Source organism: Protopterus annectens, chromosome 13.part0 (genome assembly GCF_019279795.1).
Source record: "Protopterus annectens isolate FY-2018-M chromosome 13.part0, PAN1.0, whole genome shotgun sequence".
NCBI classification, from domain to species: domain Eukaryota; kingdom Metazoa; phylum Chordata; order Ceratodontiformes; family Protopteridae; genus Protopterus; species Protopterus annectens.
This window is the reverse complement of record NC_056747.1, coordinates 1,173,928,946-1,173,950,928: the sequence shown is the minus strand read 5'-3', so window position 1 is coordinate 1,173,950,928 and position 21,983 is coordinate 1,173,928,946. Positions and strand designations below refer to the sequence as shown.

The 21,983-nt window shown below is 41.9% G+C and overlaps 1 protein-coding gene across 1 annotated transcript in view; it reads right to left on the bottom strand.

Annotated features, from left to right (window-relative positions):
* The window catches only part of DHX8 (DEAH-box helicase 8), a 959,075-nt gene that overhangs the window by 604,064 nt on the left and 333,028 nt on the right, over positions 1–21,983 (bottom strand). The window contains exon 9 of the mRNA XM_044055176.1: positions 13,826–13,913. Within this exon, the coding sequence (XP_043911111.1) occupies positions 13,826–13,913 (88 nt within the window). The remainder of the gene's footprint in view (positions 1–13,825; positions 13,914–21,983) is intronic.

The window sequence follows — 21,983 nt, the reverse complement described above, 5'->3', positions numbered from 1 at the left end:
CGCATGTGGAAGTGAGTGACATGCCATTACTGACCCATACAGCATGCTGAAACCTGGCATGTGCTGTGGAGGCATGGCTAAATACAGAAAAAAATCTCCAATGGCTGCATAAATGATGGACACACTTCATTCTTGCCAAGTTCTTGGCCTAGCAGAAATGGTTAGGTAAGGCATGACGTCTTTTTAAGTGGATACACTGCAGTGAAACTGTGTGCAAAAACACATGCACAACACAAAATTATGTACGGGTCAACATACTGATGGCTCTAAGGCTGTTTTACTCACTTCAAGGTTGGCAACTCCTTGACCTTACTAACTCACCAAGGTTAAAATTAGCTTCTTTGTGTCCTTTTAGCTACGCAGACCTCAAATGCATGGTTTCCAGTTCACCATTAGATGGCAGTTGTATAGCACAAAACAGCCTCCTAAGACGGCAGACACTGGGAAACTAGATCCTTTACCCTTCGACTCAAGATAATGTACTACACTTGAGCTCCACAATCATCACAAGGGCAGCACAATAACTTTCTTCACATTCTTTGGCTTTTACTTTCGAACAAACATAGCAAAACACCATTAGAAACAATATCCATAAGGTTGAAAAAACTTCCATATGGGTGTAAGACGCATGATAACTTATAATAAAGAAATTATTACACTTAAAAACAACAGCAACAAGAAAATGCACAAATAAAGCAATCTACAGAGCAGACTCAGCAGTTAATAACCTGAAGCAACTATATCTATACTTCCTTTAAAAATATCAGATAAGATAATGATAAATTACATTAGACAATAATAAGAAAGGCAGGCCATTTAGTTGTACATAAGATTATATAGGTTACTCACACTTTAAATTGTGCATTGCAATTTCAATTTCAGTGGAAGTAAAAAAAGACACTTATACAGAGTATATTCACATAACAAGCAGTACATAAAGTAACTGTTAAGTAGTTTTCCACTGATATGAATGCACACAAGATATTCTGACACTAATGGACTCTCAGAATGCTTATGTTCAACTATTTGCTAACCAGGTAAACCCACTAGACATAAATGCCTTTTTTCAAACATGTCCTGGGGGGACTTTCTTGTTAAACGACTTACTCACACACCAAGCAAACGAACACAAAAGGAATAAAATCCAGGAGAAGAGGATGATTCTCATAACCAGTGCTAAACGGCCAGACAATGCCATGATACAGCAGTTAAGATATAAAACATGAAGCTGACTGAAGATTATTTTAAGTAATTTAAAGATCTTAATATAAATCTAGTTTAAAAAAAAGAAAAAGAAAAACATCCCCTTTTCTACATAAAGGTTTCAGTCTCCAAAAAACACTGTTTCAGAGCAGGCAGAGTACACTAAACTAGTTCTCATACAAGATTTCCTTCTGACAAGTATTATATTACTGGACTGCCATTACCCTCAACAATTCTGAAAGTTTTTATTGCACCCACCCCAACCTCTACTTGTGTAGATTCTAGTTCATAGGTAGGTACTACGCTATCAGCCCTAGGGTCTATGCAAGCCTAGCCAAAAAGGTACCCTGGTTTTCGCCACCCAAGAAAATTATTTTCTTGTGCCCCCTGTCAAGCAGAGCCACATAGGTGATCCCAGGGGTGAATTTCCTATTTCCCATCCAATAATCAAGATTTTTCTTGAAGAGTACTAATGAGGACCTTTGTTTGATATAGATAGGTAGTTTGTTCCAGAGTATGGGAAGTCTCTGGGACAGGAATCTATCCCTCCAGCATGTTCTGTTTATTGTGGTGACAAGGTTTATGTCCCTAGAGTGTGTAGCTCGGAGGGATTGGGATTTCTTTAAGTGGAACATGTCCAACAGCTCTGGGTTTGACATAGCTTTGTATGTTAGGCAGAGATCACCTCTGAGCAGGCGATATGCAACGGAGTAAACCTGGACTTTTTTGAGATGGTCTGTGTAGGACATCTGTTTGAGGCCAATAATCCTCTTTGTGAGGTATTTCTGCGGCCTTTCCAGTTGTTGTAGATGCCTTGTGAGGTACATACCAAAAGGGGCATTGTACTCTAAAATGGGTCTAATGAGTGACGAGTAGAGGGGAACAATGACCTCTTTTTTCCTGGATGAGAAACCTTTTGTGATGAGGTGTGCCACGTAGAAGGATTTCCTGACTACTGTGGCGATGTGATTATCAAAGGAGAGACTTACTGTCCACCTGTGTCCCAATGTCTCTTATCACACTTTCGGTGTTGAGTAGACTACCGCCTATTTGGTAGCTCATGGGTACAAAGTTTTTACCAGAAGGGATGACAATGCACTTTTTGGCATTGAGCATGAGGCCATGACTTTGACACCAGGCATCTGTCTCAGTGAGGCCCTTTTGTAGGATGTCCCCATTGTTAGAAGTTTCGATTATGGCTCCTAGTTTGCAGTCATCTGCGAACTTCGTTAGCCAAAGACCTGCTGAGTTAGCCTGTACTTCAGAAAAGTAGATACCAAACAGGAGAGGACCCAGGACTGAACCCTGTGGTACTCCACTTGTCATTCGTCTGAAGTCAGATTTGGAGTCTGCTACTTTCACAGTGTGGGTTCTGTCAGTGTGCCAGATGGAAACCCATCTTGTGACATACGGATTTATACCTAGTTTAGTGAGTTTATCTATAATTCCAAAGTGGGGGATGGTGTCAAAAGCCTTGGTGAGAGCCAAAGACCTTCTGTGTTAGCCTGTACTTCAGAAAAGTAGATACCAAACAGCAGAGGACCCAGGACTGAACCCTGTGGTATTCCACTTGGAGTTTTACTGTTATAAAAAAGCACTGGCTAAAAAGTGAAATCTGCAATGGCCTGAAAGGATGGAGATGGTACGTACGTATATATACACACACGTGTGTATATACATATATGAAAAAAGCATAATACTAAAGGCTAACATGAAGGACTCTGACGCAATTTGATAGTTGAGCGCTTTCGTTCTTTATTGATTTTAGATCATCATCAGAACTAATACATTTACATTTTGTTACAGTGTAAAGTACCAAAAAACAGCTGCGAAAATTACAATTTTCATTGGAGGAATGGAATGGACCAATTAGATTTCAATCTGCACAGTAATGACCAATGTAGTGGTGCCTGCAAGTTAGGGAAAATATAGAGCAGTGATTGGTCAGCTAGTTTTAGCCATTAAGCATAACTTCGTTCCCACTGGCTAAAACTAGCTGAGCAATCACTGCTCTATATTCTCCACAACTCGCAGGCACCACTCCATTGGTCATTACTCTGCAGACTGAAATCTAATTGGTCCATTCCGTTCCTCCAATGAAAATCGGAATTTTCACAGCTGTTTTTTGGTACTTTACACTGTAACAAAATGTAAATGTATTAGTTCTGATGATGTTCTAAAATCAATAAAGAATGAAAGTGCTCAACTATCAAGTTCACCTCAGAATCCTTCATGTTAGCCATTAATAGTATGTTTTTTTCATAGGTTTTTCCTCTGTTTTTTTTTTTTAATTCGGTATTTTCAGCAAATATATATATATATATATATATATATATATATATATATATATATAATATACATACATACAAACACACACACATTATATATATATATATATATATATATATATATATATATACATATATATATATATACACATATATATATATATATATATATATATATGTATATATACACACATATATATATACATATATATATTAAATATATTTACTTACCTTTGTCGAACAGCAGCAATACCGGCATGGATAATGTCAACACCAAATGATCAACTTGGTGCACGCAAAAACTGTACAACAAAATACAAAAGAAAACACTGTCTTTTGCAAGACCCCCTGCTTATTACATATTCTAACTTCGAAACTGCACAATTTTCGGAGAAAGTTCAAACTCCCCAACCCCAAGAATTGCCCAATCTGATACTTTTGTCAACAGGTGTTGAACATCTGCTTAGCCAACCAAACTGTGTCTATTTAACAAATGTTGACCAAAGCCCTTTTAGACAAAAGTAGCGATTTTCATACCTATATGTGTATATGCATATATGCTTTCCTGTTTGGTTGATAAGTGATGGGGTGTGCTTAATACTGAATGTATAGACAGCTGAATGTTCAAACCATCGAGGAAATGTTTCATCATGAAAGGTGAGTGGGACTGGAGGGGTTGAGAGTATTTGTGTGTGTGTGTGGGGGGGTGTTAGGGTCAGGGATAGACGGGGTGTGTGTGTGTGTGTGCGCGTGTGTATGTGTCTCTTGTGCAGCAGCAGTGTTACAGGAAGGTTTTTATTTAGTTATGGTGTAATGTTAAGGTAGGAGGAAGTGGCAGTGTTAGGGACAGCACACATTACTAAGGTGGTACAGGGGGGCAAAAAGACAGAAATATAAAGACAGTCAGACACCCCTGTAAGGGAGGCCAGTAACAACCTGCTCTCTAGTTGACGAGACACCAAAGGCAGATGGAAGGATTATTTCCAGCAGCTTCTGAATGACGAAAACTCCACAGAAGCTGTACTGTCCCAGAAACAGACTACAAAGAAGAGAAGGAGTCAACCCCAGAAGAAAGTACAGTTTTGTACCTACCATAAATGTAGATGTTCGAGTGTTCACCCAGCTGCAGTCATCACACTTGGGTTATCCTGTTGTCAGGCGGTCCCGCAGTCGACCGGAATTTCAAAGCCTTGGTCCAGCGTCGGTTGCTGTCGCCTCTTCCCCAACGTCAGTGCGCCAGGGGTATATATAATGCAACCGACACCATTTTCTTCAGTTTTTCTTGCCCCAGATGTCAGCTGCCCCCAAAAAGGTGGTCAGAATTAGTACCAAATGGAGTGAACACTGCACAAACACAAAATCTCTTCAGCTATAAGCAAATACATCAGTAAGGCATAGAAGAGATTTTGCCAGTAGATCAGAGGGGATGGAGGGAGGGTAATCTGGACTGCAGCAGGGTGAACACTCGAACATCTACATTTATGGTAGGTACAAAACTGTACTATGTTCATCGTGTTACCCTGCTGCAGTCATCACACTTGGGTTGAATCCCAAAGCTAAGGTAGGGGGGAGGTATCACAGAGGGTTAGTGGAGGCAATAAGGCCCTGCAGAACTGCAGTGGCGAAGCCCGCCCTGGACTTAGAGTAAAGAGTTAAGTGATAGTGTTTGGTAAAGGTGTGTACTGAACTCCAAAATTTCCTTGGTTGGAACCCCCCTGAGAAAGGCTGTAGAGGTAGCTGTTGCCCTGGTAGAGTGGGATCTAATGGTAGTAGGAACTGGTTTCCCATGATGGGTATAGCATAAACGTATGCAATGACCTATCCATTTAGAAATGGTTTGCTTAGATATAGCCTTCCCTTGAGAAGCTGTAGCATAGGATACAAAGAACTGGTCAGTTTTTCTGAAAGCCTTAGTTTTGTCCAAGTAGTAACGAAGCTGCCTGTGAATGTCCAAGGAATGCAGGAGTCTCTCACCTTTGTTCTGTGGATTGGGGAAGAAGGTGGTTAAAGTGGATGGTTTGATTTAAAGCTACAATGGAAACCACCTTAGGCATAAAGGAAGGATTAGTTCGTAGAGAAACTCTTGCCTTGATGAAAAATGAGCTGAAATAACTGAAGCATGGATTTTAACTGAGGAAAAGGAAAGACCTTTTGTGCAACATCTCAGCTAAATACTGTAGAATGTGAGGCATGTGAGGCTGAATTGTGTCTTGGCCTTTAGCTTGGTTCCAGGCACAAAACCTTTTCCATTTGTCCAAATAAGCCTTCCTGGTGCTTGGCCTCCTGGCTTCCAGAATAACATCCAGAACTGCTGGTGAAAGAGGGGCTGGTTGGATGTTTAGTTGATTTGCCATGCAGCCAGATTTAAAGTTTTGAGCTGGCTGTGAAGAATCTGATTGTTTTGTTGTGTGAGCAAATGGGGTATTTAAGGCAATATCCATGGTGGGCTGTGGGCCATATTTTTCAATAGCGGGTACCAGTGCTGGCGTGGCCAGTCTGGGGCTATGAGAATCAGTCGTGGTCTCTCCTTTTTGACCTTCAAAAGAACCTTTGTGAGGAGAGGTAATGGAGGGAAGGCATATGCTGTCAGGTTTTTCCAACTGAAAGAGAGAGAGTCCACTTTCCAAGCTTGATGGTGGAATGTCCTTGTACAAAATTTTGTCAGTTGGTAGTTTTGAGGACTGGCAAACAGGTCTATGTTTGGAAGGCCCCATTTCTGAGTTATCATTGCAAATATTTGTGGATCTAGTTTCCACTCGTGGGGATCTTTGATGTTCCTGCTGAGGTCGTCTGCCAATGTGTTCTTCTGTCCTGGCAGGAATTGAGCTTGTAACTGGACTTGGTAGGCCAGAGCTGTGATACACAAGATCATTGCATGCCTGCATAGAGGGTAAGAATGTGTACCCCCCTTGTTTGTTTACGTACCACATTACTGTGGTGTTGTCCGTCTTTATTGCAAGTTGTCCTGGATGTAATAGATCCTTGAAGGCTGTCAGAGCTTTCTGTACAGCTAGCATCTCTTTTTGATTTATGTGCAGATTTCTTTGATCTGCAGTCCATAGGCCTTGAATGCATTGTCCTGCCATGTGTGCCCCCCCAGGCGTAGTCTGAAGCATCTGTTGTGATAGTCTGCCTGGCTGGGGGCAAGGTGAAAGGCTGACCCTTGTTGTGGTGACATGCCTGTGACCACCATATAAATTCCTGTTGTAGGCAGGGAATGAGAGAGATCATTGTGTCCAAGCTGTGGCTGTGTTGAGACCATACGCTTTTTAGGTACCACTGTAATTTCCTCAAATGCAGCTTTGCAAATGGTATTATTAGTATGCAAGATGCCATGAAGCCCAAAGCCTGCAGAATTTTTCTTGCAGTTAATTGGGTCTTTGTTGCCATTGTCTTGAAATATTGAGTCAGTTGTAGTTGCTTGTCTGGCGTAAGATAAGCCTTCTGGGCCGTTGTATTCAAGCTGGCACCCAGGAATGTCATTTTTTTGTGAGGGTACTAGTTTTGACTTCTTTTCGTTTACTGTGTACCCCAGGCAGTTTAGTAGATGCTTTACAAAGGCCAGATGATGTAAGAGAATGTCTTTGCTTTCTGCTTGGATGAGGCAGTCGTCCAGGTATGGATATATTTGAATTCCTCTTTGTCTGCAGTATGCAATTACTGGTGCCAGGCATTTTGTGAAAACTCTGGGCGCAGTAGATAAGCCAAAGGGCAGTGCAGAGAATTGGTAATGGGTTGAACCTGCAATGAAACGGAGGTATCTTCTGCAACTTTGTCTGATAGGGACATGCAGGTATGCCTCCTTGAGGTCCAACGTTACTAGCCATGCTTCCTTGCCCAACATGGGAAGTAGCTGCTGTAGTGTTAGCATCTTGAATTTGGATACTTGTAAGTGTTTAGAATTGAAAGGTCCAGAATTGGTCTCCAGGCATTGTCCTTTCTGGGCACTAGAAAGAGTCTTGAGTAAAATCCTTGGGCTTGCTCTCGAGTAGGTACCAGCTGAATGGCTCTCATGTCCATGAGAGCTGTAATTTGTTTTTGTGCCTCTGCCCATTGATTTTGTGGCAGGTTTGGCATTCCTCTTTTCATTGGCAAGGTGTGAAAGTGGAATCTGTATCCTCGTAAAATTATGTCTAGGATCAATTTGTCCTTTGTGACTATCTGCCAGTTGTCTGCAAAAAGTGCGAGTTTTCCCCCCAAGGGGGCTGCCAAGAGAGTATTGCTTGGCCAGATAAGGTGCAAGTCATTGAGTTTGCCTTCTGGTGGATTGAGACCTGTCTTTTCCTCCCTTCTGTGTTGTAGTGCCCCATTGGCGAGGTTTATACTGGGCTTGTGGTTGTCCTCTGCCCCTTGGGCGTCTGTATTTACCCCTCTGCGGTCTGTCAGTAGCTGGAAAGGACCAATTTTTTGTTGGCCAGTTTCTGATGAAGCGAGGGGGTTGTACCTGTAGGAAATCTTTGACTGTCTGCATAGATGCCTTATCTTCCATTTTCTTTAAAACTTCTTCTGCTTTAACTCCAAAAAGAACATCCTGCGGTAAAGGGGGCATCTAGTAGTTTTGCTTTAACATGATCAGGCAGAGTTTGTTCCTTTAACCAAGCATGCCTATGTATAACAGACCCAGTGACAGCTGCTCTGCAGGAGGCCTCCAAAGAATCAAACCCACATTGTAAGGTATGTTTGCCCACCTGCTCAGTGGCGTGCAACAGATCCTGTACTTCTTTCAATTCAGATTGTTGAGGGAGAGTGGTTATTCTTTGCTTTAACTGAGAGATTAGAAATTGCTGATACTTAAGCATATGAAACTGACAATTCAGTGCCCTCATAGTTAGTGTGGCTGAGGTGTAAACCTTTTTCCCCCACCTGTCTAGTGCTCTGGAATCCCTCTCAGAAGGTACTGGGTTTTTAGCCATAGAAGCCTTGGCCCCCTTGGGACCCTGGGAGAGAGTCTCTGGGTCAGCTACTGGGCTTTTGTAAAGAAATTTGTGGGAGTCAGGCACTCTGTAGTATCTGTCAGGCTTAGCCGGAGCAGGAGGTAGAGAGTCTGGGTTGAAACTGGATTCTAAATAGACATCATCCACAATGTCCAAAACTGGTGGGATGGCAAGTGGTCTGTGTTGGGGGAGTAAAAGAAATTCTCTGAGCCTTTTCTTTGAATCAGAGTAGTCTTGACCTTCCCAGTGAAAATGTTCCCTCATAGTGTGTAAAGTTTCCCCAAAGGAGTAGTCTTCAGGAGGAGAAGCTGAGGGAATAGAGTCCTCAGCATCAGAATCTTCATAAGGAGAGAAGGAATAGTCTTGGTCCTCAGAGGAGTCTGAAGAAATGAACATTTGCTCAGAGGAAGCAAAATCTTCCTCTTGTCTAGGCCTTTTGTCAGGAGGGGGCTGTGAACCCCTGATTAAAGAAATCAAATCTTCAGCCATTTTGAGCATCGGTTTCTTACGTATAGGGCCTTGAACAGGAGACTGAAGTGCAGTCCTTTTAGTTTTAGAAGGAGTCTTCGACTTAGAAAACGTTTTAATGGTGAGAGTTGTCGGTCTGAAAACGCCTTCAGAAACTGATGGCGTTTCTGTAGCACCGACGTCTTTTGAAGCAAAGTCGTCGGAAGGGCCTGAAGTAAAAGGCTGCGTCGGCCTGGTACATTCCGTCAAAATTTCCGTAGCGGTCTCGGGTTCCAGATCTGCGGTAGTCAGAGCCTCACTGTGGACCGGAGACCGGATCAGCCGAGGCCTCAGAATCTGGCTTAGGCCTGGGCTGCCTGTCCTTATCCCTGCATTTTTTGTGCACGCCGGTAGTCGGTTACTCCGACAGCATGTTGTAGTTAAATTTCCTACCGAAGTAGTGTCATGCGAAATCAAAGCGTCTTTTAATAGTACGCTTATTAAACCTAGCACAAAACCGACAAGAAGTGACGTCGTGGTCTGGGCCTAGGCAAGGTATGCAATAAGAATGAAAATCCTTATGAGGTATTTGCTTCCCACAAGAAATACAATTGTTAACTTTTTCTGACATCGGTCTGAGGCAAGAAAAGTTTCCCCAACGGGGTACTTAGCTTTATAGAAGACTTCGGTCTGAAATTCGAATTCGAAAATCTCAGGAGTCGGCCGACCGGCACTTACAAACTGCTTCTGCTTCAGGCACCGCGCGGCAAGAAAGACTGAAGAAAATGCCGGACCAAGACTTTGGAATTCTGGCCGACTGCGCGTCTGCCTGATGACAGGATAACCCAAGTGTGATGACTTCAGCAGGGTAACGCGATGAACATCTAAGAACAGCACTAAGGAAAATGAAGTCAGGGAAAGCAGCAGGTTCAGAGGAGAGCACAGCAGATATGATCAAGATATTGGGTGAGATGGGGAGAAATGTTTCCTGAGGGTATTTCATAGCAGTAAGGAGAGAAAGGTGTATCCTAGATGATTGCAGAATAAGCATACTAGTGCCAGTGTTCAAAAACACAGGGGGCATCCACAATTACAGGCAGTACAGAGGCATCAAACTCCTGTTACACTGCATGAAAGTTGGGGGTGGGGGTGACTGATAAACCTCTACACATGAGTAGTAGAAAGATGGGAGATGAGCACTTTGGATTCAGATCAGGATGCAGCACAATAAACCAGATGTTTGTAGTGAGACAGATAAATGAGAAGAAGCTAGAGATGAGGGAAGAGTCTGACTGGGCATGCCTAGACTTGGAGAACGCATATCACAAGGTTCCAAGCAAGCAGATTTGGGCAGTCCTGCAGTGGTTTGAATTCCCAGAAACACTGGTCAAATTAGTGCAGACCATGTACAAGGACTCAATAACAATAAGTTATGTTATTACCACAACATTCCATCTGTGTTGCCCATCTTCATTTCCACTAATGTGTGAATAATGGCTCCAATCCTCGGAACTAATCGGATGCTTTATTACAGCTTGTGCTTCCTGACTTGAGCTCCTCCCTGTAGCCACAATGCCCCGCTCCCTCAATGTACCTCAGATCAAGTTTGCGAGAAAGGGCATAGCACCTAAACATGTTCACATTACAGAAGTTACACAACAGCTCAAAAAAAGTAATAGAAATTCCTTTGAACATTCAACCAGGCTTCCCAAAGACTAGGACAGGGGGATGGAGAGGGGGTGGGAAGGTCAATGGAAATGAAGATGGACAACACAGACGGAGCATTATGGTAAGAACATAACTTCTTTATCTGATGTTGCCCTTTTCATTTCATTAACCTGGGGGAGAGAGTCCCCAGCTACTAAGATCCAGGGTACCCCTCATGGAAGGATATTCCAGAGAACAGCAGAACCAAAAGCTGTGTAGGGGTTAAACCAAGTAGCTGCAGTGCAAATATTCTCATTTGAAACTCTACATCAAAAGGCCTGAGAAGTAGCCACAGACCTTGTGCAGCGGGCCTCAACACATACTGGTACGGGAATATTTTTAGAAGAATAAATAAAGGTAACACAGTCTTTCAACCATCTGGCTGACTTTGGTAATAGATCTACCTCTTTTTGTAACTGAAATGCATACAAACAACTGATCAAACTTCCTAAAAGGCTTGATTCTATGTTACTAAAACCAAAGCCGTCTATGAACATCAAGCAAATGGAGGGTCTATGTTCACCTTTGTTTTAATAATTGGGGAAAAAAGACTAAGATTTATGGACTGATTAATGTTCCCCTTCCTTAACCACCGTGGGTAAAAATGAAGGATTATGCACAAGGTAACTCTAGCCTTGTGAAAGATCAAGTATGAAAATTTAGAAGAAAGAGCTTGAAGTTCAGATACTCTTCTTGCAGATGTGACAGCTACTAGAAAAATTGTTTTCCAAGAAAGGAATTTCAAATCTGCAGTAGCTGCAGGCTCAAAGGGTTGATGGACCAACATTTGCAAAATCAAAGTTAGATCCCACGGTGGAGTAGGATCTTCCACTGGAGGCCGGAGCAGGAAAATGCCCCTAAGAAAAGCTTTACAAGGCTTAGAAGCAGCAGGGGATAAGGAATCAAAGCCAATACGAAAATTGGATATGGCTGCTAAATGGACTTCATCTCAAACAGGGGAAGGAAGCCTGGGATATAGAAGAAAAGAATAGACTTTTTAAACAAAAAGTTCTATTTTAACTAGGAGAAAGTTTACAAAAGGGAAAGGTAGGTACTGATGTCAAACAGAAATTAAAAGTTAAGGCACTCGCAGACCACCAAAACACCAAATGCTATGGAGAAGCTCACAGCTATAGGAACTTGCTGCTGAAGCTAAGCGAGGCAAACGAGATCTGAGATACATTGGGGGAGTGAGGCATTGTGGGTATAAGGAGGAGCTCAAGTCAGGAAGCTCAAGCTGTAAAAAAGCGGATGATCGGTTCCGAGGATCAGAACCAATACCCACAGCTTAATGAAATGAAGAGGACAACATCAGCTCTCATGTACAAGAGAAGTCTGAATGAGGAGGTCAAAGCAAGAATCAGTGGGGCTGCAGTCAATTGGCGCAGAGTGTTAAGTGCAGTGTATGACAAGAATGCCAAAGAAGCTAAAATGTAAGGTGTAGAAAACAGTGGTGTGACCAGTATGCATGGTACAGAAACCTGGGCAGTAAAGGCAGTGCAGTTGAGGAAGATAGAGGTAATGGAGATGAAGTGCTTGAGACTGGTGAAAGGATGCACACAGTGTGGCAGATGAAGAAATGAGGAAATCAGAGCAGAAGCCAAAGAAGCTCCAATTGCAGAGAAGGTCAAACAGAAAATATTGTGGTGGTTTAGGCACATATACATAAAAGCAGAAGACACTCTGATGTACATTTTCAACGGACAAGAAGAAGACAAGAGGAAACAAGGGGGTCCAGAAAAGAGATACAAGGATTGTGTGAGAAAAGACCTGTGACAATCAGACATGACTGCCTAAGATGACAGGAAAGTGGCACTGAATCGAGAGAGATGGCGACAGTTGACCAACACCCTGACTCCATGTAGAAAATGGAGAAAAAACAGAACTGATGATGACGATGAGTGTGTGCTGAAGGGCTGGCTTGGGGATCACAAGTTGTGCTTCTGCTGCAACACAGTGGACTCTCTTACTGCTTTTACACCCCTCTGCAACCAAAGCACAATGTAGCACTATTCATGCACATCATTTTGATATGCAGGATAGGTACCTCTTAACTGTGACAGCACTCTTTCACATTCTGTTACCTATTTTCCCCACATGCAGCACATCAAATGCCTACCTGGTGTGTAGTAATTTACTTCTGCAGCTTTATTGCACAGCTGCCTCTCTGAATTGCATGTTGGCCTTTATTATATATTTCTCTATAAATTCTCTATGGAACGGCTGCCTAGTGCATATCTTGTTCCTCAATCTCCATCCAGTTTCCAATGATGTTTAAAGAAAATGCTGATTTAGGGTGTTAATATTCTAAATAATTAGAAGGTAGACTGCAGGAAAAAAAATGACAAAATAATGTCATACAGACTGCACTGTGTAAAGTAGCAGCCTTGCATGAAGAACAAAACTAAAATTACACTAAATCATTACTTCACCATTAAATTACTCTACGGTAAAATAAACTGTAAAACAGTAATAACCACTTACAATACACACAAGACATTTTTCCACATGCTGTTTAATGAAATAGCTCATTCTTTCCTACTGAGTGACAACAGACTGTGGGAGTCTGTCATCTAGGCAGCAATCGGGGTTATGATGTGCCCTAAACCCCATTAAAAAGCAGCAGCCATGAATAACAAAGTACTAGTAATGCAGGTATTACTGAATGTGCAGTTTTGTACATGCTCAACCTGGACTGCAGAGCATATTGTTTGAAAAGTATTCCTGTCAAGGTCTTTGTTTTGCTTTGCTGCAAAACACAACCTTCACTGGGTATCAGAAATGCAGAGGACTATGCTCCCTCCACCACAACCACCAGGGTGCGTGAGCTGATTTCCATCCTCCTAAACTGGCTCATTCGGTGTCCTGGTTACTAACTGATCCTAGGTAATCTGGCTGACATTCAAGGCTACATTATCCTGTGACATGGGGGGCTGCCTGACGTAAGTTAAAGATATGGTTCAACATTTTTCTCTTCAGCTTTTAACCATAACAGTCCTACAACGGTGTCACCAAAAGGATTTTCTTGTTTGCTCAAGAAACTACTTACTTTATCTTTGGGTACATGATAATCAAAAGGCTAACATGTTTGTCATGACTGTACCATTATAGCCTGAAAGTATTCAGTGATGCTAACGAGTTAAATGCTTGCCTGTCAGCCCAGTGTTTAAAACACTGTAACCTCTTGATTAAATGCCCCTCATAACATACATAATACATACCAAACTGCATATGTAGCTTTCTTACCTTCTTCATCATCAATCTTTGGAAGAATTCCAGTTTCTTCATCAAAGTCAGGAAATTCTTCCTTAGAAAGGACATTGGCAGCAATCATCTAGGAAAACAAAACAATTCAGAAGTTGCATTATCTCCATTAGTCAGTCTGTCTGTTCACATCCACATGTCTATTTATCTTTCTAACCCATACATCTACAACCTAGCTATCTAAATATTTTGCTGACTGGGGAGAGCTCATGGAGCCAATGATTCCTTTTCTGTGGTTATTCAGGTTGGTATTAATGTGACTACAAAGAATTTCCCCAGGACACTAGAAAATCACTACTGCTTAGAAGGGGAAAACCTTTGTTAAAAGAAGCAACGGAATGGTTTGTATAAGTGATGCTATTTCAAAAATGGCGAAAAATTCTGGAATGTTCAAAAAGATTTGAATGAAACTAAGAAAGTAGTACTGTGGATAATTTAAACGTTAGCCTCCGTGAAGACTGTGAAGAAAGACAGTCAACTCCTGAAGCAGTAAAACAAGCACAACGATGGCATTAATTCAGTGATGGCGAACCTTTTGGACTCGGCGTGTCCAAAATTTGGAAAATGCCCATCTTGACTCTGCTGGCGTGTCAACCCCCCTTCCCCCGTGAACAAAAGAGAAAATTCTTTTCATATTCAGTTATTTAAAAAAAATACAGTCCAATCATGTGTGCTGCTATGTATTATAAAAATAAAAGAAAAATTAGTGACTTACAATAGAGAAAATGATATGTACACTGACAATTGGGCTTAAAATAGTGCACCAAAAAATTACCCTACTTTTAACTGTAATTTTGAATAAAAAAAAAAATGGAACACACTGCATTTAACCTGATTAACATCAATTAATTGCCTTTTTGTTGCCGAGTTTTAAAAGTGCAGGGTCACATATTTCTTGCATTTTTGTTCATTCAGTTTCTTTGGTAACTCGGGTGTTGGTGAACGCTGGTGTGTCACCTTTGACAAACATGTCATAGGTTTACCATCACTGTATTAAGTTCTTAGTTCTGCTAGGAAAAGAAGTTTTGCTTTTACACACTGTCATTTTCTCAATATCTTTCCACTACACTGCTTTAACCACAAAACTGGTATTCTTTTATGTGCTACTGCTTTGAAAGTGTCCTGTGACTTTAAACCACTTCTCATTAAATCTCTACTACATTACTGTAGGTTTGCCTTTGGCCTGGGCTGTGAGATGAAAAGGGCCTTTGGGACATTGGCACGTTCACAAAAAATACAATCTATACTCAAGTAGAACTCAGAAATGCACACAATATCACCACACTATTCACGGAAACCCCTCTCCCACATACCACATTACAGAAACACTTAGGTGTCAACTTAGACCTTCACCTCTCATTTAACTCCCACACTGAAGCCATAGTTAAGATTTAACCCAAGTAAAACTTTCCTACAAAATTTCAGGCTTACTCAAATCAGATGTTAGAACTCTATATTAGTAAATGTCCTTCTTCCTAGACTCAAGTATATTTTCCCAATCACAGCAATTCTTTGAAATATTTGTCTTCTTGGCTTGGATCACAGGTGAAAAGCGTCTCTAGACCAGCTCACTTACTCTACTAGTGTAAATAAATAAACAAGTTGAGAAATTTATGCAAAAATATCAGTCTTAAAACTGAGTTTAACTTATTCAAGAATAATATGGCAATTAAAGGAAAATACTGGTGTCCTGTCAGTAAAATGAAAAATACCTGTTACAGGAAAAAATATCCCTAAACAGATAACCTGTTCATACACCGGCAGATCCGGTCACTCACGAGCACGCCATCTCTACCTTGACCACTGTAAATATCAGACACTGAAACTGCTAGTACAAAAACAATGAATGGGATTGATACTGTGTGGGCAGTATGTACTGTAACAATTGCCCACAAGGATAGCTGCTTGAGGTGACTATCTCCATGACCTAAATAAAGTGTAGGAAAGAATGTCCACAGTAAAGTGACTGCTGCTCTCCATTCATGGATTCCCCACTGTTGCACTCAGTTTTATCATCGGTTCATATGTAAAGAGATATAAAGATAAATACACAAATAAGTACAGGATTGCTGCTTTGGACACTTTTGCTATAGCTGCCAAACAAAAGGCAAAATGGTTTAATTCAAAACTGTTAATGACTAGCTGTGATTTTTTTCTGTGTATAATTTGAAACAACTTAATTTTACTGTATCTTAAATTGTATGTTTACGTGCAATGCTATCTCAACTTCACTTAGGATGGCTGGAATCAGTATGCAACTGTGTTCTGAGTGACTGCTTCCCCAATACAACAGTTACGAACGTTATCAGCTGATGTCATTTCTTAGGACTACCTTGTTTGATAATGTTGAAAAAGTCACTGAACAGGAGTTGTGGACATGCTTTCTTGTCTGAGAAGGACATGGTCATCGATTTTATTTTGGGAATTTATGGAAGCAACCACATCATCAGAGGAAGTGACAGACACGTGACTGTTTTCCTATGTTAATGTTAACAGAAAAGCTGCATTCCATCTTATCTTCCTGTGTCAAAAAAATCAAACACTGATACAACACAGGAAAATGACAAGGGTGGTGAAACACTGCAACACTAAACCTCAGTGGCTGTCTGTCACTATCATTCTGAAATATTGCAAACTGATCCACAACCTCACATGTGCATTTGGAGGCTCGGACGCCAGGCACATAAACACCGTCAATGGCTACAAGGAAAACCATACACAGGAGAAAAAGGTAGCAAAAACTAAACACCAAGATGGACAGCCTCCTTGGTTCCTTGACTTAAAAATCCATCTGGACATTATTTATGGAAATGAGATCAATGGTATTTGCACATGTGAGTGCCTGGGGAGCTTTTTCAGCCGTGGAGATCACAATTTTATTCTTCCATTTACAGCAGAACAGTGTCATCAATCAGCCACATGAAGGAGGGAGTGTAATAAGTTGGCAGACTTTAAAGATTCGCTGCAGACTACTCTGTCAGAGATACTGGGTGTGCGAACCGATGTAATTAATGAAATTTTTTTTTGAGCTATGAAACAGAATCATAATTTACAATTTAGTAAGCCCTTGCTGAGTCTAATTATGGTGGCTGCCAAAAAAAAAAAAAAATTACTAGAAAATGGAAATCAAAGTCTAAATCAACTTTACTAGAAGTAGTGAATATAGTAACAGAGATAAAACAACTGGAATTGGGATCTTTAGAAAAGGGTAGAAACAAAACAAATGGGAATTGTGGGAACAATACATGCAGAAAAGGAACAAGGTTTAAAAGAAGGCAGAATTTGAATGAACTATGTAAGGTTTGACTGACAATGACTGGATGGATTAAAAGTGATGTACAATGTTTGCAACTAAAATTATGTCAATATGGTTTGTTTTCATTTATATAAATGTATGACTGTACATAATACACGATAATTTAGTTAAACATGCTTCTTGTTTAAAAAAAAATAAACAATAGATTATTTCTCACCTCATTGTTGTTGTTGTTGTTTGTCTTTCGGCTTTTTCCTGGTAAGAGGTGGCCACAGCAGAACTCCGGTCCGCTAATGATTGGCAGTAGATTGTTACGAAACGTCGAGGTGCCAGCTCGATAACCAACCTTCAATGAAGGCACGCCCATTTACTCACGCATGTCTTTCTAACGCTACCCAACCGCAGGGAGGACATGCAGACTCCACACAAAAGGCATTCCCAAGCCGAGAATCGAACGGGAGAACCTCTTGCTGTGAGGTAACATCGCTACCGCTGTACCACCATGGAATTCTATTATTTCTCACATCATAACAATCTGAAAAGTACAGTTGTGTACCTACCATAAATGTAGATGTTAGAGTGTATTCACTGTTGCAGTCATTACTCTTGGGTTATCCTGCTGGCAGGCTACCCGCAGTCGGCCAGAATTCCAAAGTCTTGGTCCGGCGTCTAATGATGTCACCTCTTCCATGACGTCAGTGTGCCAGGGGTATAAAAGTTGCAGCCGATGCCATTTTCTTCAGTTTTTCTTGCCCCAGATTTCAGGTGCCCCCAAAAGGATAGGCTAAAAATTATGCCAATAAACATGCATGTACTAAGGTAATCATTTCCTTCATCTACAAGCAAATACACCACATAGGTTGAACAGAATAGAGAAGTACAGATAAGACCCAGCAAAAGAAAGGGGGATGGTGGTAGGGTAACCTGGACTGCAACAGTGAATACACTCGAACATCTACATTTACGGTAGGTACACAACTGTACTATGTTCATCGTGTTTCACTGTTGCAGTCATTACTCTTGGGTCGAATCCCAAAGCTGAGGATGGGTGGCTGGGGATAAATAGGATTAGGAGAGGCTATGAGGCCCTGCAGAATTGCAGTGGCAAAACCTGCTCTGGATTTAGAGTGGAGAGGTAAGTGGTAGTGCTTTGTAAAAGTGTGCACCGAACTCCAAGCTGCAGCCTCTAAGATGTCTTTGGTTGGTACTCCTCTGAGGAAGGCTGCTGAAGTGGCTGCTGCTCTGGTTGAATGTGGCCTAATGCCCTTAGGCACTGATTTGCCATGTTATGAATAGCAGAAACGAATGCAATGGCCTATCCATTTTGAAATAGCCTTTCCTTGTGATCCTGCAGCATATGCCACTAAAAGCTGCTCAGTCTTTCTGAAAGCTTTAGTTCTGTCCAAGTAGAAGCGTAGCTGTCTGTGTATGTCCAAAGAATGCAGAAGTCTCTCACCCTTGTTCTGTGGGTTTGGACAAAAGGTAGGCAAGTGAATGGTTTAACGGCCACACTGGACACCACCTCGGGCATAAATGTCGGGTTTGTCCTCAGAGAAACTCTGTCTGGATGGAAAATGATAAAAGGTTTCACAACCATGAGTGCCTGTAACTCTGAGACTCGTCTTGCAGAGGTTATTGCTAGGAACAGAGCTGTTTTCCAGGATAAGAATTTTATATCAGCTGTTGAGGCTGGCTCAAAAGGAGGCAGTGTGAGTTTTTCCAAGACATAATTGAGGTCCCATGCAGGTATTGGTGCTCTCCTTGGGGCTCTTGTGCTTTTGGCCCCTCTGAGGTACTGCCTTATTAAAGGATGAGAAAAGACAGGTGGTTCCGTATTATAATGGGCTGAAATAGCAGAGGCATGGATCTTAGTTGATGAAAAGGATAGGCCTTTGTCCAGCATCTCAGTTAAGTATTGTAAAATCTGAGGAATGTTTGGTACAAACGTGTCAATTCCTTGTGCCTGGTTCCAAGCAATGAATCTCTTCCATTTTTCTGCATAGGATTTTCTGGTACTGGGCCTCCTGGCCTCCAAAATAACATCCATCACAGCTTTGTTGAGAGGAGTGTTCTGAATGGCTACATTATCCGCCATGCTGCCAGATTTAAGGTTCTGAGTTGGCTGTGCAGGATCTGATTGCTTTGTTGGGTCAGTAAGTGAGGAATTTGAGGCAATGTCCAGGCTGGACCTTGAGACAAGTTCTTTAGGATTGGGTACCAGTGCTGGCATGGCCAGTCTGGGGCAAACAGTATCATTTTTGGCTTCTCTTGTCTGACCTTTAAGAGTACCTTGGGGAGGAGAGGCAGTGGAGGAAAGGCATATACTGTTAAGTTTTTTTTCCAGCTGAAGGATAAGGCATCCACTTTCCATGCTTGCTTGTGATAAGTCCTTGTGCAGAATCTCTGTAGTTGGCAGTTGTGAGGGGAGGAAAATAGATCTATGTCTGGGCATCCCCATTTCCTGGTTATCATGCTGAAGACTTGTAGATCCAGTTTCCACTCGTGGGGATCCATGAGGTTTCTGCTTAGTTCGTCTGCCAGAGTATTTATCTTTCCTGGCAAGAATTGTGCTTGCACGTGAACTTGATAAGTCAATGCTGTGTCCCACAAAGTCATAGCTTGTCTGCAGAGGGGGTAAGAATGAGAGCCTCCCTGTTTGTTTATGTAACACATGACTGTAGTGTTGTCCGTCCTTATCAGTAGTTGTCCTGGATGGAGTAAATCCTTGAAAGCTGTCAAGGCATTCTGAAACAGCTAGCATCTCTTTTTGATTGATATGAAGAGGCATTTGGCTTGCTGGCCATGTGCCCTGAATACATTTTCCTGCCATGTGGGCCCCCCAGGCATAATCTGATGCATCCATTGTTAGTGTCTGCCTGGCTGTGGGTAGGGTGAATGGCTGTCCCTTGTTGTGGTGATAGGCCTGTGCCCACCATCAAAACTCCTGTTGCAGGCAAGGAAAGAGGGTAATTAATGCTTCCAGGCTGTGACAATGCTGAGTCCAAACACTTTTTAGATACCACTGTAGTTTCCTCATATGCAGTCTGGCATATGGAATTAGCAGAATGCAGGATGCCATGAAGCCCAAAGCCTGCAGAATTTTTCTTGCAGACAACTTGGTCTTTGTTGCCAACATTTTGAAATACGAAGTCAGTTGCCTTTGTTTGTCTGGGCAGTTGTATTTAAGCTTGCACACAGGAATATTATCTCTTAAGATGGTACTAGTTTTGATTTCTTTTCGTTTACTGTGTACCCTAGGCAAATTAGTAATCCTTTTACAAACACCAGATGCTTTAGTAGAATGTCCTTGTTCTCTGCTTGAATAAGGCAGTCGTCCAAGTAAGGATATATCTGAATTCCCCTTTGTCTGCAAAATGCAATTACTGGTGCCAGGCATTTTGTGAAGACCCTGGGCGCAGTGGATAAGCCAAAGGGCAGTGCAGAGAATTGGTAGTGCATTGAGCCAGCTATGAATCTGAGGTATCTTCTACAAGACTGTCTGATTGGGACATGCAGGTATGCCTCTTTTAGGTCCAAAGTTACAAGCCAAGCCTTCTTGCCCAGCATGGGCAGAAGCTGCTGCAGAGTCAACATTTTGAATTCTGGAACGTCCACAAATGTGTTTAGAATAGACAGGTCCAGTATTAGTCTCCAGGCTTTGTCCTTTCTGGGTACCAAAAAAAGTCTTGAGTAAAACCCTTGTCCCTGTTCTTGCTGTGATACTCGCTGAATGGCCCTCATGTCCATGAGGGATGAAACTTGCTTTTGTGCCTCTGCCCATTGATTGTGTGGCAGGTCTGGCATACCTTTTGCCCTTGGCAGGGTGTGAAAGTGGAACCTGTAGCTCTGAGACACTATATTCAAGACCCATTTGTCCTGGGTGATCATATGCCAATTTTGTGAAAAAAGTGCTAGTTTTCCCCCTAAGGGGGCTGCCAAAAGATAAGTGCTTGGTGCTGGCAGAGGAAAGTCATTGGGACTGTTTCCTGTATGGCTGTGATTTGTCTTCTCCGCTTTTGGAGGTAGAAGCACCAAATTGTTTAGGCCTGTATGAGCCTTGGGGCTTGGATCTGCCTCTGGGACATCTGTATCTGCCTCTTTGTGGCCTGTCTGACACTGGAAAGGACCAATTCTTTGTAGACCAGTTCCTGCTAAATTTGGGTGGCTGCACCTGTAAGAAATCCATAACTGTCTGCATAGATTTTGCTTTGTCCTCCATTTTCTTCAACACCTCTTCTGCTTTAACACCAAACAAAGTATCATGCTGTAATGGAGCATCTAATAATTTTGCTTTAACATGATCAGGCAGATTCTGTTCCTTTAATCAAGCATGCCTCCTAATGACAGAACCTGTAACAGCGGCCCTGCAAGAGGCCTCCAGAGAATCAAAACCACATTGCAAAGTATGCCTTCCCACTTGTTCAGTTGCATGCAATAAATCCTGCATTTCCTTGTTTTCAGCACATTCAGAATTTGTTAACATTTTCTGTTTAAGCAGTGACATTAAGTATTGCTGATATTTAATCATATGAAATTGACAATTTAAAGCCCTCACAGCCAAGGTAGCAGAAGTGTAAACCTTTTTCCCCCATCTGTCCAGTGCCCTTAAATCCCTGTCAGAGGGGATAGGGTTTTTTGCAGTGGAAGCCTTGACCCCTTTGGGACCCTGAGAAATATTTTCTGGGTCAGCAGCAGGGTTTTTATAAAGAAATTTATGTGAATCTGAAACCCTGTAGTATCTGTCTGGCTTAAACGTGCAGGGGTTAAAGAGTCAGGAGACAGGCCGGACTCTGAAAAAACATCATCTACAATGTCTAAAACAGGGGGGATAGCAAGAGGCCTGTGCTGAGGTAGTAAAAGAAAGTCTCTGAGCCTTTTCTTAGA